Below are 21,022 nucleotides of genomic sequence, written 5' to 3' on the forward strand. Positions count from 1 at the left end.
TCCTTTTTTCGAAAATATGACTCATTTACTATACTCTTATTTTTAGGAATGCTTGAATAAAGTGAATGAGAATAAGAGGGAGAGAAAAAAAAAAGCATATAAACTAAGAGAGATTATGTAAAAGAGTGTAAGGGGGGGGTGTAACAAAATAGATGGATAAATTAAGAGATAGTGTAAAAAAAAATTAGGTGTAAATAGTATAGGGTAAGAAGGGTAAGCTAGAGAAAGGGGTTTTTCAAAAAAGAATAAAATAGAATAGAGTTGAACTATTTAAAATGAAAAGAAAATGTAAAAACAACTCGAACTTTCAAGAATGGAGAGAGTATACGTATAGAAATTCACCTTCTTGTTTTTAAAACACTAACGACTAATGAAATGTAACATCCACTATAAAAGCACTCTCATAATTGGCTCGTTTTTTCTTTTTCTAGTGGAAAGACATTTATCTCAGAGAAAAACACATAAAATTTTTTCGCTAGAGCTCATCACTGAAGAATGGTGGCTTGACTTTTTGGAATTAAAGAATAACTTCTTCGCTCGGGCAGCGTACGTACAAGGCTGTTCGGACCCCTTCCCTCTTTGAGGCGCGTTGCCATCGTCACTTTCTCCTTTTTCCGTTGCAGGTATCTAAACATCTATTAGTTAAGGGGGTTGGGGCGTGAAGCGCAAACCATTTTTTAATCAAAATGGAGGGAGTAATACAAGTATATTTAAATGGAAATCATGTTTACACATTCTTCCGGAATCCTTTCCATAATCTCATAAGTATATACTCTATCTCAATTAGTCAAATATATCAAAATTAAAAGTAAATAATGTGTTTTTTTTCCCCAAGTCCTTTACTTGTATACAAATTCTTAAATAAACCTGATCCACAATAAACTTATTGTGGACCAGCTACCTCTCATGTGCGTGGGGGAGGAGGCAACCTATTCAGACTACTTATTTTCTACTCTGTATTTATAACCTTCTTCCTTTTTTCCCCTTTTTTTGTTTCCTCCATTTTCTCTCTCTTCAAGGCTTTCTCTCTCTTCACAACTACAACTTCAAGATTGCTCAATTTCTTCTTCAATGGTAAGAACAGTAGGTTTGGAACGTTTACAAGGAGAAAAGGCCTCCGTTCTTTGGACGCTGTTCTGGTACGATTATTTCTTCGAGTTGATTTCTAATACTTTTATGTTGATTAATAGTTGATTTTCTTCAATTAAAGCTATTTACATGAATTTTTTGTTTGAATTTTGTTTTGTATTGAAGATTTTGTGAAGATCTAAGGTTTTAGTTTATTCGATTCATGTTTTATTCTGGTGTTATTCGGTTTTTTGAAGGTTTCTTCTGGCTTTTTAGATTCAATTACACCTAGTATCTACGAATTAGGTTTTTTTTTTTTGGCTTCACTTAAACCTATTATATACGAATTAGGGTTATAGTTTTTAAAATTCATGATTAATTTCAATTTCACTGTTTATGTTTTATAATTAGGTATTTAATTAATTTATTTATGGTTTTGATTTCGTATTTTACTGTATTTGCTAATTTGGAGAGTGTAGTTTGGTGATCGTTGATTATGAAGAGCTTAGCAGCTAGTTGTAAACACTATTTAGAATAAACTGTATACTTCTTGCTTTCTATACCGTTTATGGCATATGTTGATAGCTTGAACCACCGAATGAGATTATTGGTAATGATCCGAACTAAAATTTGCTTCTCTAAACTGATTATTTGTTGACTCATTTTGCTGGTGTTTAAGGAGACTATGTCTTGGGCAAGTGAGGCGAGTGTGTGGTGGTTTGTGAGGCCTGGTTGGTGCGGCAATGTTGGTGAGGTGTGTTGATGATTTAGAGTGTTGTATGGTGCGCGCCCGCGCCTATGTTAAGCGCGCCCGCGCATGGTAGGCGCGGCCGCGATGAGAGCGCGCCTAAACCGCGCACCTCTCTGGAAATCAGCATGTTGAATGAAAATGGGGGGGCGCCCGCGCTTCAGACCGTGCTAAAACCGCGCCCCTCACTGTCTTCAAGATTCATTCGCAAAGATTCTGGGAGGAGCGCCCGCTCCAATAAGTGGAGCCGCTCCGTCATGTGGAGCGCCCGCTCCTCCATGTGGAGCGTCCGCTACTCCAGGAGGTGAGCCCGCGCCTATTTGTGTCGCACCCGCGCTTCTTCCCAGTTTTACGGTTATTTGCTGACGGTTATTTCTCTTATAAAAGAGAATTTCGTGAGAGGAAGAAAGGGACAACACATTTTCACCTTATCTCTCCAAAGGAAATCTCCACATTTTCTCTCAATTTTCTTGCAAAGTATTGTGAGAAAACTCTTGAAATTTAGCTTTCATTGTGAATTCTTCATCGTACTTCGATTCTAGTGCTAAGAACGAAGTTTGCTGTCAATTGTATCTCAAAGAGGATTTCCGGTTTAACCCAAGCACCGTGTGGGGGAAATAAACCTCTTTAGAAAAATGTTTACACGCCTTTGACAGTGTATCAAGGTTTGAGACTCAAGTGGACATAGTTTTCTCGTGTTCATGTTCATCATCATCAAGGATTGGAGTTGAGGCAAGTCTAAAATCTTTTACATTAGTGTTTTCATTTGTATTTTTCTGAAATACATTGTAATTTTGGTGTTTGGTTGTAATACTTTGATTAGTATTTGATTGTTATACACGGTTTAGGTTTTGTTCCCACAATTTTTAAGTAATTCTTAGTTTTGAATTGTTGTAAAACCTAACAGGATGACATGTGTGGGCTGCTAATAGCAGTCGTCGGTGGAATTGTTGGTGGTAGCAGTTGGAACTTAATTTAGGGGGTTAGAAATTTTGTTGCTGCTGTTGTGTGGTGGATTGGTTGAATGTAGGGAGGTGAGTGTGGTGTTATTTAATTTAGGGGGTGGTGGTTTATGATAAGATTAGGCAAGCTCGCTTGTTTGTTGCTACTGCCTGTTGCTTAACATCAAGGAAGTGCAAAGTAGAATATGCAAATATTGATTATAGATTTATAGTCTCTTTTTATTCAAAGCATCACTCTAGATAAATAGAGTAATTATGATTTTAAAAAAGGCTATTATTTTCAAAATGGGAGTTTAGTTTATTTAAGTCTCAATATGTGAATAAGAGGATCACTATATGCTATTATGTTCCTAATTTTGTGAGATGTAGCAACTCTTTTTAATGAAAGTGTTTATTTACTCTTTTGTTATAATAGAGCAACTATGATTCCAAAAGGAGTTACTATGTATATGAATAAGGTTGTTTAGTTTATTTAAGGGTCACGATGCATATTAGACGATCATTGTGCAAATAATAAGGTAAGGCTATATACTCCCTTTGTTCTAAGAACTTGAACTTCTATTGGGCTTAGGTTTGAACATGTCAACTTGAGCCAGTTATTACTTTCAATTTAAAGAATGTGGTCTATCACCTTAGACAGTTTGACATTAATTAATGTTGTCTATGACTAAGATACTTTGTTTGTTTTAAGGGTGTCACGGACTCATGGTCATTCTTCTTATTTATGTTATTGTCAACAAGATTTTCTTTTATTTCAATATTTGGTTTAAGCAACCAAGGGACAGATAGAAGGATTGTCCATATATATATGTGTGTGTGTGTGTGTGTGTTATTAGCTTAAAAGGGTAGAGCAATGTACAATAATGTACATGGTGTGGGTTCAAGTCCCACATAGCCTAAGCTACAACAATGCTTGTGTGTTGTTATCATTGATGAGTTGTGTTTTGGTCATTGTATGTAGTAGCTTGTTAGCATCAAAGTGCATAAACAACTATTTAGCTTGCATTGTATCCTATATTGTAGTATGATGAAGATAACATATGATGATAAGATAGTCAAATTTTATTAATAAAGCTGTCTTTTTACATAATATAATCAATAGCCTATGTAGGATTTGAACCTTCATCTACTGTGAAAATTTGAGCTAATAGGCATAACTATACATTAGTTATCATAAAAAGAGTAGCACCGAACATGTAAGCATTGACAATCCATTCTATCAATTGTTATCTCCACGCTGAGTCAATATATGCTCTGACAAAGGGAATAGATGAAGATTGAAACTTTGAAAGTAGTCTAAGAGCATAATATTATCATGAGTATTTAATTATATGCTAAAAAGGTATTTATATGATATAAAAAGGTCCCTAAACTCCCTATGTATTAAAAAGGGTAACTTTGATATGGTAATTTAATGTAGCTAAGAGTGACTATGCTTTTTAAAATGGTAAGTATAACAAATAAAAGAGTTACTATATTTTAAGAAGGGTGACTTTATGAGACGAAAGGGTCACTATATAGTGTTACACAAAGACCACTATATTATTAATGAGGTTACTTTTCCAAATATAAAGGTTACTATGTCAAAATTAAGAACTATATGTTAATTAATGGTGAAAAACTGACAATATAAGGCTATTAAATGAAGATTACTATTTAGAAATAAAGATCCACTATATTATAAAAAAAAGTTACTATTCCAAAAATTATATATCTCAAAATTAAAGTTACTATGTCAATCATAAAAGACACTATATCATAATAATTAGTATTTAAAAGATTTAAGCATTTCATTTTCTTGATTTCTTATCTGTTGATCACAGGAAATCTTGATACAAGGGAAGGTGAACAAGAAAGCTTTAACAACAAAAAGTAGCCTTTGGTGTAGTAGAGCAAGCTACCAATTATATTTCACACAGCAACAAGCTTAGAGAAGGAGGCTTTGGGTCTCTGTGTGTATCAGAATACTCATCTGCCTACTTTATTACTTGTTTTTTAGCACTGGAGGTGACACTATGTCTTTGTCAGATTTGGGTTGGATCGCAGTCAGATGATGAGTTATTTGGGTGATTTGGGTTGATTTTTGGAAGTAATCAAGTCAAAATGGATTTTTGTACATTACTATAGTAGTAGATTTCAATTGTGGGATGAGTAGGATCTCTGTTGTACTTGAACAAAGCATGCCCTTGTTTCAATCATGGTAAAGATGACACTATCCGATACTTCTCAGCTCATGAGCTCAACAACATAAAATGTGGAGTTCTGACATTATAATTGCAACTGGTACCAAGGTTCTTTGGAAGGGAAAGATGTGTTGGTAAAGCTGCCAGAAAGTTTACTTGGTGCCGTTGGTGGTCTAACTTGTAATGACAGTAATGTGAGTGTTTTTCTATTAATCATGTTAGACAAAATGGCAATGCAGTTGCTCGCTTGTCTGCTAGATTAGTTCCTGCTAATGGTGTAGAACAATCCTTTGTAAACTCTTTCCCCAAGGCATTTTAGCTTTCTTGGATTTGGACTCTGGTTGATTAATAATATTGCTTCCATGTTTTCCCCTAAAAAAAAGCTTTATGGGCATGATAAGGGACAATAGTGTTTGTTGGGTTGATTTACTCCGTGAAATTTCTACTTAATTAGTTTGATTAGTTGTAGTTTTTGCTTTAATGTTTATGCTTGTATGAGTTTTGTTTAAAGCTTATTAGTGTAACTGGTAGAGCATTGTGCAAGTGCACAATGATTAATTGTTGGTTGGTATGTACCATACGCCCGGATCAAAACTAGTTTAAAAAAAAAGTGGAAAGAACATAACTTATATTTGTAATGAACATCACAACTTTATAAAAGAACACATCATTGAAATATAAAGAGCGTGATAATTTTGATAAAACAGTTTTTTTTTTTATTTAAAAAAAGGTCACTATATTCAAATAGGGGTTATTACATGTTAAAAAGAGATCACTATATTTAAATAAGGCTACATATAAAAAATAAAAAAATAAAAATTAATAAAAAAAAAAGGTCACTATATTCAGCTAGGGGTTACTACATGTAAAATAAAGGTCACTATATTCAAATAGGGGTTACTACATGTAAATAAAGGTCGCTATATTCAAATAGAGGTTACTACATTTAAAAAAAAAAAAGTCACTATATTCAAATAGGGATTACTATATGTAAAAAAAAAAGGTTAACTATATTCAAATAGGGATTACTACATGTAAAAAGAAGTCACTATATTCATATAAGGGTCATAACATCTGTGAAAAAGTAACCTATTTGTTAAAAAGGGTCACTAAATGTCTAAATCTTATTAGCTTATGTAGGACTTGAACCTACATTCTTTGTGCCAATAAAAATATACAGACCAACTAAGCTTATAAAGTTTTCAACTACTTCCTCCGTTAACAGTTGTCTGCAACATTTACTAAAAGTAGGTGCTACCTATTATTTGCATCACTTCCATTTTAGGACAAAAAATATCTATGTTCACACTGCAAATACCCAACATACCCTTACTTTTTCACACTTACTTTTTATTTTATCTTTACATTACATGGACAACTCTCTCTTACTTTTTCCCACTACCAAATTTTCCCTAGGCCTCCGTGAACGGTACACTTGTTGCAGATAACCGTTAACGGAGGTAGTATATATAATTCTCCAAATCCTACAATACTCTATTATAAAGGCATTAATGTCTTTGAGAACAAATTAGTTTTATCAAAAGCAAAAGAGGGATAGTACCAAGCAATAAGCCTAAGCCTATGAGAGTTAGTAGGTATTGAAGGCAGCTATATAGAGCAGAAACTCAATCACCTAGCTATATACAGTGACCCTTAAATAATATAGCAACCTTTCTACTACACTAATGTCATAATAGACATAGTGACCTTTATTTAAGCATGTTGTTAGCCTCCTCCCAAAGTCTCTATACTTCCATTTCACAGGCCTTCAACTAGCCGAAAACCATAGAAACCCCAATTTTTTTAATTTAATTTTTTTTATTATCTTTTCCACACCAAACTTTACTACTAACACTGCATAATTAATAAATCAGAAAAATAACACAAATCAAAATTCTACTCACAACGTAAATTATGTAATTCTCCATCCTTGAAACTACATAAAATTACCAGAACTAACACCATCAATCAATCAGTAAGACCTCAAATTATACGCTAACGAACCTCATATTAATCAAGAAAATTCCAATCGATTCTTGTTTAAGAAAAATTAAAAGCCCTAAGTAGACAAAAATCTGATAATTTGGGCAAAATTAAATCAAATTAAGAACATAATCAATTTATATTCATGATAGTTAATCGAATTTTTGGCAGAATTAAATCAAGATAAAGAGTAATTGACACCTTCATTGTTATTTGTGTTTGATTCCAATTCATAAATTGATTTGTTGAGATCAATTGCAGTAGAATTTCGTTCTTCAATTGATGAATTTGCTTCGTGATTTCGGGTCGATGATGTTCGACGCAGAGGAAAGAGAATACAATTGAGGCTTTTGTTTTAATTAAAATGATAAGAGGACTAGGGTTTTATAAGGACTTTTGTTAGAATTGGGCTGGGTAGGTGCACTGGGCTATTTTGTTCTGACAATGGCACGTGAGACTATAAGGTCCACAATAAATTCATTATGGACAAGGTCCACCCAAGAGTTTTTGGTAACTAATTTCTAAATTAGCCATTAATTTGCCAGAGCATTAGATGATATCATTCTCATTTTCTAGTTCTCTTTTAGTTGGTATCCACTTTATGTAATTATGTTTTATAATTTGGTTTATGTTATACGTACAGGTTTTTGACATGTCCCCAACACTTTACTTTGAGAAGTTATTATGTACTCTATATGTACACAAGGATTTTAGCATGGTTCATATTAATCCGGGTAAACTTTCGATTTAGTAGGACATCTCTGCTTACCCCCAAAAAAAAAAAAAAAAAAATAATTAAATAATAAAATTATGTGTTTTACGGTTATTGTTCATGCTGCACAAGTTTGCAAAATTTTATTTTTTTTCTTTCCTTAGCCATGATAAAAGAAGGAGATTAACAATATATTCAACAATCATAAACTCATTAAGCCTCTTGATCTTTACATAAGACCTTTGTATGCTATTTTTTTTATTTTCAATTGGTTAGCAAATTATAATTGGGAAATTCTACATGGTGGCCTCATAGTTTTGCGTTTTCTACATGGAAGACGAACTTTTTTCCAGCTCTCTTCAGTGACACCAAGGTTTAGAAAAATTTACATAGTGACCTTTTTTAGGTTTATCGCTAACCTTTTTAATTAAAATGGTTAACCTTTGATTTTTTTTATTAAAAAATTATTTAAATTATATTTTAAAATAATAAAATTTTAAAAAAAAAATAAAAAAATTCAAATTTTATTAGAGAGGAGAGAAAAAGGTGGGGTTTTTTTTTTAAAAAAAAAAATTTATTATTTCAAAATATAATTTAAATATTTTTTTAATAAAAAAAATCAAAAGTTAACCATTTTAACTAAAAAGGTTAGCCATAAACCTAAAAAAGGTCATTATGTAAATTTTTCTAAACCTTGCTGCCACTGAAAAGAGCTGGAAAAAAATTCGTCTTCCATGTAGAAAACCAAAACCATGAGGCCACCATGTAAAATTTCCAATTATAATTTTATTAGAAATTCTTATACGTACGTGGCCCGCCACACCGTGTATGGGGTTTACTTCTTTAGTGTTATAGGGGTTACTCGGTTAGTGTTACAAGAGTTAATTGATCAGTCTTACAGGGGTTACTCGGTAAGTGTCATAGGGATTATTTTGTTTTTTATAAGCGGTCACAGGGTGTGGCTAGGCTAGCCGCACACAAAACATGTTGTAGTTTTATTTTTATATATAATTGTGTGCATAGTAAAAATTATGAAAAGGTATTGGGAATTTGTGTACGGCAGGCTTGACTGATATATTTCACTTGTTGGCTGGTATGTTTCAGTTGTTGGCTGATATGTTTTTGTGTTAGCTGATATATTCCTTTTGTTGGCTTATATGTTTTTTTTTTAATGTTTAATATGTTTCTTTTGTTGGCTGCTATCAGACATTAGTTGACTAATATGTTTCTTTAGTTAACTGATATCTTTATTTTGTTGGCTGATATGTATATTTTAATTGTTGGCTTATATGTTTCATTTTGTTGGTTAATGTATTTATTTTGTTGGCTTAAGTTGCTTTTGTTTGTTGATTTCATCCTTATGTTGGCTGATATGCTTCATTTGTTGGCTAATATGTTCCTTCTGTTGGTTGATATGTATCTTTTGTTGGATTATATGTTCCTTTTGTTAGCTGACATGTATCTCTTTATTGGCTTATATGTTCTTTTTGTTGACTGATATGATTTTATTAATGTCTAATATGTTCCTAATATTGACTTATATCAGACATCAGTTGGCTGATATGTTTCTTTTGTTGGCTGATATACATGATATCACATCAAATTATAAAAAATATCATCCAACTTATAGATGATATCATCCAACTTAGGTTTTTAATTTCTACTAGTTATAATTAATTCATGTATTAATTATTCTTCTCTGATTTCTTGTTTTCCTCACCGAATTCATGCACTGCCATTAGTGCTCTAGTTCTTCTTTTTTACTTTTATCAATTGCATTTACCTCATTAAGCTGCACATTCGAGAACTCATAAGTTCGACCACCAATCAGCCATGGCCAAGGACTCTGACACTCCACCATCGCCTTCTCCATCATCGACAGAGATGGAATTTATTTTATATAAATAATAAAAATAAAAATAAGATAAAAATAAAAAGGAACCTGGAAAAATGAAAAGAGTGCAACTTTCGATGCATTGGCAGAAGTAATGGCGAAAGAAAGCGGAACCATTGCTGCCGCAAGATCCATTTTCCTATCAACCTCCGCCCGCAGTGCCGCCGATAAGTTCGTTTCTAGCATGAGCTCGCTCTGTCATTGTCGTCGTCGTCGTTGTCATTGTCATCTTCTTCGCCGCACGAAACTATTGGACGCTGATTGCTGCACCCAATAGTTTGTGAAAAATTATATATAATTCATATGCTTTTTTTTTTCAAAAAATTTATGTATTCTTTGTCTTAATTTACTTGTCACATAATCATTTGCACATTAAAAAGTAGAGAGAAAAAAATGGCTAGATAGGTATAGAACCCAACCCAATCCTAAATTAAAAATAAAAATAAATAAATAAAAAATAAAAAATAAAGAAAGTAAAGGTTTATCAAAAAGAAAATAAGGGTAGTAAATTGGACAACAAAAAAATTCATAAGACTACTAGACCCTTTGTCTTGTACTCTTGTTCACTTGAAAAGATTTATTGATGTATTGAAGGCGAATTTCAACGTACTTTGGGACTAATTATGGCGGCTGGGCTTGCATCATATTTGGGCTTTAAACCCATATATATGTCCAATCTTTATTATTATTGGACCCTGAATCCTTAATATGCCACCAGTGGCCCAGTCAATAGGCCCTAAAAATAGAAAGCCATTTATTTAATTTGAATGAAGGCATGAATGAAGCACAGAAATGCAATTATATGTCACAAACGTGCGGGCAAGTACGAAGAAATTAACTCCAACATCATTTGATTGAGTTGCTGTTAAAGGATCCGTAAGAACGTGTTGGCATCACTTTTTATTAGAGTCAAGGCTACAAATTAGTTTAGCTCCCTCCGTCTCTTATTTTTTGCCCCATTGTAAAAATATAGGTCAAATTTTTTAAATTTGACCATAAATTCTTGTTAATCTATAATGATAATATATTAAGGAATCTTATTAAAATTGTCTCATTGTATAGTTTATTTATATCAAATGTTAATAATTTTTACGCGTATAAAAATAGAGATATATACGTTTGAAGATATATCTTGAAAACCGTGAAAAGTCAAATGAAACAAAAAAAATAAGGGACAGAGGAAGTAATAAATACTTTATTACTACGAACTCGGCTTATTCAAAAAATGTGAAAATAATCCAACAGTGCGGATCGAACCAATTTACACTATCTTTTGTTGCACTATATACACGCAAAACCATTTTTTAAAGTAGTATTGAAGATTTGAGAGCGGAAAAGAAAAACTTTTAACCAAAAGAAAAAAAAGAAATTAACTAAAATTGAGATAAAATTTACTAAATTACATTGTTGTCTTTATAATTTTAAACATACAAAACAAATTAAAAAATATATCTTTAATAATTTTTTTATAAAATAATTCTTGTTTCATACAACTATTGGCCTTGTTGGCTTGTTCAATAGCTGTATGTAGCATTGACCCTGAAACATAGCAGAGCAACCATTGTTGTAACATGTATTGACCTGAATCATAGCCTTCTTCTTCTTTAATATTTCTTTCTTCTGTTCTTTCGTAGCGTGCGTGGCAAGTAATTTCTATCCTGCTACATTAATCAGGTTAGATCTTTCTCTTCTTTCGGCGATTTTTCCACATTGCAGAAATTACATGCTTGAAGGTCAAAACAAAAAATAGAAGCTTCAATATTAGCTAATTAAGTGTGTATTTTAATTTCTCATATTTCTTTATACTTTGTCTAGGAATGTAAAATTCTTGCTAGATGTTTTTTGCAGGGCAAGTACTCCGTATTATGTAAAGATCGAAATTAGATTAATTAGGAGGCTGCTGAAATAACAATTGATCATTAAGTAGTAAATATTAAGTCATGTTGGAAGGGCAGCTGCAAGTGCTTAACGCGCTTGATGTGGCCCGAACACAATGGTACCATTTCAAGGCCATTGCGATTGCTGGTATGGGATTCTTAACGGATGCATATGACTTGTTCTGCATCTCAATGGTAGCGAGGCTGCTCGGACGTTTATACTACACTGTACCTGGCGCAGACCACCCAGGGACCTTGCCTATCAATGTTGCAGTTGCTGTAAATGGGGCCGCGCTTTTTGGTACATTATTTGGACAGCTTTTCTTTGGTTGGCTTGGTGATCATATGGGAAGAAAAAAGGTGTATGGTATAACACTGGTTTTGATGATCTTTTCGTCTTTTGCTTCGGGACTTTCCTTTGGGAAAACTGCCAAGGGTGTAATGGCTGGTCTTTGTTTTTTCCGATTTTGGCTTGGGTTTGGTGTTGGAGGAGAATACCCTCTTTCGGCTACTATCATGTCTGAGTACGCTAACAAGAAGAGCCGTGGGACATTTATTGCCGCGGTTTTTGCAATGCAAGGCATGGGTATATTAGCCGGTGGGATTGTGGCCTTAATTGTTTCCGCGGCCTTTGAAAGGAAATATAAACCTCCCCCTTTTAATGTAGACCCTGTGGCGTCTATCCCACGGGAAGCAGACTATATTTGGCGAATTGTCTTGATGTTCGGAGCCTTTCCTGCTGCCCTTACATACTATTGGCGTATGCAGATGCCTGAGACTGCTAGGTACACCACTCTTGTAGCAAAGAACCCTAGACAAGCTGCTGAAGATATGTCGAAAGTCCTCAATGTTCATCTAGACGCGGAGGAAGAGAGGGTTGAGAGGCTAGTACGAAGTGAGAGGCATAAGTTCGGGCTATTCTCACGTGAATTTGCTAGTCGGTATGGTATCCGCCTCCTAGGAACCACCAGTACTTGGTTCTTACTCGACATTGCATTTTATAGTCAAAACCTTTTTCAAAAGGATCTTTACTTCTCCGTTGGTTGGATCCCACCAACGGATGAGATGAGTGCTATAAGGGAGGTTTACCTAATAGCGAGATTTTCAACCTTGATCGCTCTTTGTGGAACTGTCCCTGGGTACTGCATCACTGTTGCTTTCATAGATGTAATTGGACGATGGTGGATTCAGATGATGGGATTCTTTTTCATGACAATTTTCATGTTCGCCATTGCCTTTCCCTATGACCATTGGAACTCAAAGGACCACCGTATTGGCTTCCTCATTTTATACGGTCTAACCTTCTTCTTTGCTAACTTTGGTCCGAATGCTACCACCTTTGTTGTGCCAGCTGAGATATTCCCTGCTAGGCTCAGGTCCACGTGCCACGGTATATCAGCTGCAGCAGGGAAGGCCGGGGCTATAATCGGAGCCTTTGGGTTCCTCTACGCCTCCCAAGAGGAGGACCCGAGTAAGAGAAGTCATAACTATCCGTCTGGTATAGGCAAGAAGAAGTCCCTCATCATTCTTGGTGTGATCAACTTCATGGGTATGCTATGCACTTTCTTGATTCCTGAACCAATGGGTAAATCTCTTGAAGAATTGGCTGGAGAAGTTGATGTTGACAACGCTGAAAATTACTACAAAGTTATTGTTTGATTACACCAGTAAAACTTTGTGATCAACTAGGCTTTATTGAATTGCTTTGTTATTTCTTAATTAGCATACACATATTATACAGCTCAAAATTAATTTGCTTTATTTTGGGGCCTTTTTCTCTATAAAAATTGATTCAATTTGGCGTACATCTTAGCTTGGTTTTGTTGTTTGCGTTGTGTATTAGCCTCACTTTGATTAATAAGGTGTTTCTTTTTAACTTGTATATACTTAATTTCACAATTTTTTATTTGCAAGACCACTTAATTTTAGTTAATTGTGATATCCAGTACTCCTTAAGGTAGATCCTATATACTTCATTCCTCAATTTTTATAACCAACATTTAGAGTTTCACACTTACCAATACACATTTTATATTATTTATGTCTTGAATTAACTTAAAAATTGATATTTTGAATATATATTTAATATATATTAAAACTAATCTAATATATCTCATATAAATATATTTTTTCAATGTATAAATCATTAAAGATGATCAATGAACTAATGAAGTATCCAGGAATAGTGTAGAACTCTAAATATATTGCGATTAAAAGATAGAAGCATTACTATAATTTGAAGTCTACCAACGCCAAATTATGTTTAATGAAAAATTAGGCCATCTTCTAATAATTTTCCTAATTTTAAAACTTCAAAATGATTAAGTTTTGATTAGCAGAAATCGATTCTATCTAATAAGCTAAAATCAACTCTAACCAGTGAAAATTAGCTACACAGTATTGTATAATTATTTAAGTCTGTTACCTTATATACGCGGAAAGTAACAATACGACTATACGAGTAATCATTTTATCCAACAATTTACTTTCTCTATCTGTTTAAGTGATGGTATTGCTTATCGGGTTTTTTTAGTGTTACTGTAAACACAAATTTTTTAGTCTACGACACTTAATCAAATTTCCGTGCTTACAATTAAATGTAAAGGATTATTCCTTGATTTACACAATTAGGTTGATTGTCAATGATTTCCGTGACTATTGTCTAATGTACCTAGAGATATACTCTAATGTATCTAGTCATAGTTTAATGCTTACTTATGTACTATAAATAATTTTGTATATACTTCAATATAATTAAGCTTTCCAACATTCTCTTTCTCATAACTCTATCATGGTATCATGAGCTTTTGATCTATCTTTTCTTGCTTCCGCTACTACAATGGCTACACTATCAAAACCCTTTGCCGACACCGACAAATGATGATGACAACTTCTTTCTCGTTAAGCTTCAAATCAAAATCACACTTTTTGCTCAACTCTTTTGGCACCCCGTATTATACTAAGAGGTGTCAATCATCATATTTTTTTTTTCTCCAAACCCCTTACCGAGAAACAAATTAGGGAGAGCTAAAGCCTAGATTATGTAAGATTTATTGCTTTGAGAAAATTAGTTATAAATAAACCATAAAAAGTAATTTTAGTACTCGCATAATCAGCCAATAATTTTTTTTTTCTACTAATGGGCCTATTCAACACCAAAACTCCAAAGAATATTACGGAGTATTTACTACCTTGATCTTTCTTAATTAATACTCCGTAGTTTATATAATCTTTCCCAAAGAGCATCGATTAAAATTGTAACATTGAAGGCCCAAACCCAACGAACTGAGATGGGCCAAAGACACCTAAAGATACCTAGTTGTCAACCTTTTTTTATTTTTTTTTTATTTTTTTTTTTTCTTTTGGAGCATTTGAGAGCATGGAATCTCAAGAATTAATTCATCCTTGGCATGCAAATTAGTGGGATTCAATATTGCTTTTTACCATTATACTTGAACGAATATGGAAGGAAAAAGTGATGTAAGAAAGAAAGAAAAAAAATTTAGGAAATAGAAGGATGTGTAACCTATTTTTAGTTTTAGATTGGGGTGAATTTTGGTGCAAATATTCAAATTGTGAGTTAAGTTTATAAGTGTTTAGCTATGTAAGCCAAGCTTGAGAGTAGGGAGAGGGTAAGGGAATCCTCTACTCCAAAGCAAAAGTAGGTGATGATGCTCGAACTAGTGAATTCAAAGTTATAAGGTGAGTTCCCTACCACCTCCGTCAAACATGCTTGGTTATTTCAAAAACATTTTAATCCGTACTTTTTTATTCTAATTTTACAACAGTATATCAGATCATGAGACCAAATCGGATTAAGTTTTTAGCCTATTCCCATACCAACTCTCCCTCCTTGTCCATTCTTCTCATACATATTCTCAATCAAACAGCTAGACATGTGGTTTAAATCATGTCTTACAAAGTCAACTACTATGTACAAACTTGGTACACTTTATTTAATAAAAAAAAAAAAAAAAAGATTATCACATACGAATGCTTGATTAGTTCAAACAAATAATTAATTAATTGACACTTAAGTTTACAAGTAAGTTACATGTACTCATGTAAGTGACAGTTCCAAATCGTGGAAACATTCATTATTAAAACATAATTAATTAGTAAATGTCGTAAATGATAATCAAGCAATGTAAAGTAAACTCAAAAAACAATTGTAGTTGACTGTTAGACTGAAGTATATGCTAAAAAGATGCCGGAAAAGATTCAAGCATAAATTATACGAGTATATGCTAATTATATGCCGGCGATATTTCCGGCAGAATGTCTAATTTATACGTACTGTGTTTCATTGCTGTCCTTTAAAACCTTCACCAGTATTAAACTCCCTCTAATTTAGAGTGCAACTCTTGCTTTTGACAGGTTTGCACCTTTTTTTTTTCTTTGTCTCTCCTTCTCTCTTCATGTTAGGGTATTTTATTTCCCTTTTTAGTAACTTGAACTTTATTTATTATTTAATTAGAAACCACAATTTTTAAAATAATGTTTTAAATTTAAGTTGTTTAGTTGTTTAGATAGATTTTATAAAATCATTAACTCCTAAAGCTTATTAAGAAGTTTATGGTAAGAGTCCTAGAGTAATAATGATGACTGTCGTTATGTAGTGAAATCTCTTAAACGTTAAATATGACGACGCTATATTTTTATTTATTTTTTGTAGGTTGAAGAATTTAGGTTTAGCCGTGACAAAGTAATGACCACGAATGCTTGGCTATGTGTGTGCGTGCGCAAAGCCATGGGGATGCAGCTAAGGGTTACTTAGAGGCACCATTATATTGCTTAGCTTGTATCGCTCATGTTGAAATGTCATACTAAGACATGTCATGGCCTAGATGCAGTCTGCCAGGCAGATAAGAGCATAGCGCATGGATTCAACTCGATCGGTAAATTAACATAGCTTCGTAGCAAAACATACGAGCGAATAATATATACAAATGAAATCATAAATTAATAACGATGAGAGACAAAACCAATCATGCCAAAATAACTAGATTTGAGGAGAAAATTGTTGAAACCATTTGCTATCCACATATTAGTTGTTAAAAACCACTTTTAAAGCATGAATAAATTTTAAAAATAAGAAAAAACATTTACAACTAATTTTGACATAAAAAAATAAATAAAAAATCAGTCAATTAAACATTAATATAATGATAGTCATCTTAAGGATGACTAGACTACCATAGAATTTTTGGCCATTCATAACTAGATATTTATATCAAGTCATTAGTTAAGGGGTTTATCTTGGATGTTATTCATTCCTAATGAGGATTACAATTGTGTGCTATTTGATGTTATTCACTCCGATCCTCCACTGCACATTCACTTAGCATCTAGCTTGTCCTTAAGAAAACAAAATAACACTACGAGTTAAACCTAAAATACATTAAATTTCAACTTCATTCTCTGTGTTTCATATGAATGAAGGTTCCACTAAGCCTAGCTTTAAACCCTTAGAATCCTCGATCAAGTCGCAAGCAAGCGAGGTTTTGTCAGGAATTCAGGATTATTATAAGGGTATACCCACAATAGCCAACCAACTTTACGGAGTGATACCATCCAAGAATCAATCAAGAACAATATAATGCATTATTGCAAATGCGCTAACCTAACATAAACATGAATATGTCCTAATAAGAAATAATTATGTGTCCTTTGTTGAAGCATAGTCTTCAAAATTTAACAACACATGTGAGTGTCCCATATCAATGAGTGTCCCACATTATGACAAATACTATTAGACTCGAATTCACATGTTTCAAGATAAATTGCTACATATAATCCTTATCTAAATACAAGTATATTACGTAGTATTATAGTTTAATGGCGAGATATGCTATCACACCACGTAATTGCTACTCAACCACCAAAATAAATCACAAGCCTTCACTGGCAAAAACAGAAAAAGCTACAAGCTACAAAAAATCAAACCTCCTAAACTATCAATAGTTTGGACAATGGGACATTAATATGTCACACATTTTATTAGAAGGGTTCACAGTTTTCCATAATGCTTGAAGAACATGTCTATATACAAGTATGTCTTTCAATCGTTTCATTTTTATATTGGGTTCGGCGATACACAATATAATTTCACTTGAAAAAGAAAAAAAAAAAAAGGACACGTTAGGCCTTGGCTCATAAGAATTGCTATGATCTATCTTTAAAATATTATTATTTCAATGAAATTTAGAAGTAACTTACCTTGTTGGTATCCTGAGTAAAAAAAAAAACTCTTATCTTGCCAATTGAAGATAAGGGATCGGATGACTTAATTTTATATCATGATATTTTTTTTCAAATGAGATCGAGGTTTTTTTTTTAAAAATCATTGTAGCATCAAAAGCCAACTACAATATAATCGTGTTAGAGTATCAAGCGTTGGGAATTGGTTGATTATATTCATATACTCCGTACTTGGATATAGTTTGATGTCATGATATTAACAATCTTTAAACAATATTGAGACGAATTTAAAGATATTTCCTAGCAAGTATGCGCATTGTTTTAAGATGCTCCTAATCAAATAAATTTTATTTAAAATATTATTTATCAAGTTTATCTATTTTATCAGCTACGTGATCGCACATCATGCACACATAAGATCACCTTGGGATAATAAGATCAATATAAAATTTAGAAATAAAAATTCTAAACTCTTTTGTAGGAATATAAAATACTTTAATATAGGCATGTTGCTTGAGTTCATGTATCAGGGTTTCAGACGTAACAATTGTATCACTGCAGCAAATTTGACTTGTATGTTGGATTTGGAGAATATTTTAATAATAGTAAAATTTTTATAAGGATTAGCCCCCCCTTCAAGTCAAAGAGTAACCCCTTTACAAAGTTATTTTGTACAGTATGAAATAATGGGGCGACTAATTCTAATACGTTAAAATGTTTTAGCTAATGGAACGACTAATCTAGTACGTTAAATTGATCTAATTTATTGTATAACAAGAATAAATTATTGTGAACTTATTCTATACAATAGTATTAGCTTAATTGTTACTATGGACTACTCTCTACAGCTAGCTCCCTCATCTAGACATCTAGTCCAAGAACATTTTAAAATATGAGTTATAATATATGCGGTGTACATATATATAATATACTTCGTACTTTATAATAACTATCCTTTCCCACAAAAATCAGAGAGATTTCGTGAGTAATTTTTCACTAAGAAATGATTTCATCAATGATCGATCACAGATCGAGCATAAGGAAATTTGAGAAAAAGAAAGGGAGCGGCAGTACTTTAGAGAAGAAGTATTGAAGGTGAAAGTGTATGTATTTTCTAATGTAAAATTAGTCTTGGGTACAAATTTAATGCTACGTACTAAAATTAAATAAAATTTCGAAGTATAGTAGCTACAAAATAAGTATAGCTAGTTGTAGTAACACTATCCGAAAATTATATTAAGCATAGTATGTAGCATACTATAGAGAAAATACAAGTGACATCAATGGGGACTAGCTCCTATACTACATATGCTCAGATGCTATCCCAATTGTTTAGTTAACGTGCATATATGCTATTAATGCTAACATCTACATGCAACATGCTACAACAACACATAATTAAGCTTGCAATTAATTGGTTGCATTAAAATATAAGTGACATGAAAATTATGAAACGTAGACAATGCAATATTATGTTCTAGTTGCCTACTTGGCTTACAAGTTGCGTTAGACTACTAAAAATATCGGCGATATTGAAGTGTAATAAGTATTGACTTTGGAGGCAAATCACGTCAATTAAGTTCATCATGGCATAATTATTATTACAGCCATGCAATTCAGAGACTTAAAAATTGAATGTCGATCATAATTTGTATACCTTAAAAATTGCACATAATATTTAACGGAGATAATAGATTTTCCAATATCGTTTTTAATTCTTACTAATATACAAAAGAAAGAGAAATATTATACTTTGTATTAAAATATTGATTAAAAAAGACTGTATCAGATGATTGCAAAGTATTAATTCGTTGAGTTAATTGGTGACATAATGAACAAGCTAAATATTGGTAATTTAAATACTTACTACGAATAAGTGGCCGTACTAAAATTCTACAAACAATTACTTATCAAAGAATAAGAGCGTAATCATTATTTAATTATGTTGATTAGTTTGGGCTTTGGTGGATAATATGATGATTAAGTTTCTACTTTTGGTTACAATCATCCGCTTTTAGAAAATTTGGTATTGATAGTTTGATACGTAGCCCTTTTGACTTTCTATAGAGATACCCACCCAACCCCCCTAAAAATAGTCAACGGAGAGAACGAAACCCAATTATGATCGACAAAGTTTTAGGGAGGCGATAAGTACAAGTATTGTACTTAACTAATATCTACGAAGTGTACATATAAATTAAGGATTGACATAATAAACTTATTGCATGGTTTTCCATATCAAACTAATGATTCTTGATTTTTAGCCTATGCAACACACTAGTGATATTGATGATTGTTTGTGTACGAACATATTCAAATTCATCACCCTTATTTATATTGTTGAATACAGAAGTTATGAATATGGAGAGTTTATATTTTAACTAAAAGCAAGGGTGCGAAGGGATGGGAAAGACATTAAATAAAAGGAACTTTTAGAGGATGATAAGCAAGCTGCATTCAAATTTTCCTATTATAAAATAGAAATAACCACTTTAATTAGAAATTTTAATTAATGAAACCTTGCTTGATAAGAGGACCAAAAAAGAAGTAGTGAGATGTACCCAGTTTCCAATTTCAGAGTTGCGATCTCATATACTCTCTTCATCCCTTAATTTTGTGCTCATTTTGATATTTACAAAGCTTACCAAGTTTTTAAAAAGTCATTTCATGCATGCATACCCGGCCCTTTAGCCTGATTTGATTATAGTTACTAATTCAAACTATTTTTTTCCCCAAAAAGAAATATGAAGTTAATTGGAGTATATTGATTAAATCAATAATTCCACTAAACACAAAAAATTAACTATTGTTGACTTCCACATATCACACAAAAATAATGATAATAGTAATAATACTCCATATAAAAATATGGATCGGCCTAAAGAAGCTTTGCCCGCAATATAAGAAAAGGACATGTAAAAGACTTTTCAGAAACGACAGCATATATTAACAAATTAAGCTATAATATATACTACAACTTATAATTAATTAATTCTATAATATGAACTTGTGCTGGCATATATCATGCATATATATACACAGCATCTTCCACCGTTATTTCCCACAATTCAATCTCCTTTTTTCTCTAACTTTAATTAGGAGCTTCTCAAGCTCCATTTTTCCATCTTTTCACTAATAATCAGGTTGGTCTTAATTAGTAATTTAATCTTGTCAATATATATACAAAATAGTACTTTTAATCATAATCTATATATATATATATATATATATATATATATATATATATATATATATATATATATATATATATATATATGAAAAATACCTTATAGTATATATACTTCGTATATATATCTTTCTGTTACCTAATAGGCTAATACTACGTAATACAAGTTATAAAAAAAAAAAAAAAAATTGATTTTTCCTATTTTGC

At 32.4% G+C, this 21,022-nt stretch overlaps 1 protein-coding gene across 1 annotated transcript; it reads left to right on the top strand.

Annotated features, from left to right (window-relative positions):
- Positions 1 to 11,092: 11,092 nt before the first annotated feature.
- Positions 11,093 to 13,283, top strand: LOC110718146 (probable inorganic phosphate transporter 1-3). The gene has a single exon (XM_021896945.1). It carries the CDS (start codon positions 11,491 to 11,493, stop codon positions 13,084 to 13,086), a length of 1,596 nt encoding a protein of 531 aa, XP_021752637.1. The 5' UTR covers positions 11,093 to 11,490; the 3' UTR covers positions 13,087 to 13,283.
- The last annotated feature ends 7,739 nt before the right edge of the window (positions 13,284 to 21,022 follow it).

Source organism: Chenopodium quinoa, unplaced genomic scaffold (assembly GCF_001683475.1).
Source record: "Chenopodium quinoa cultivar QQ74 unplaced genomic scaffold, ASM168347v1, whole genome shotgun sequence".
Taxonomy (NCBI): Eukaryota; Viridiplantae; Streptophyta; class Magnoliopsida; order Caryophyllales; family Amaranthaceae; genus Chenopodium; species Chenopodium quinoa.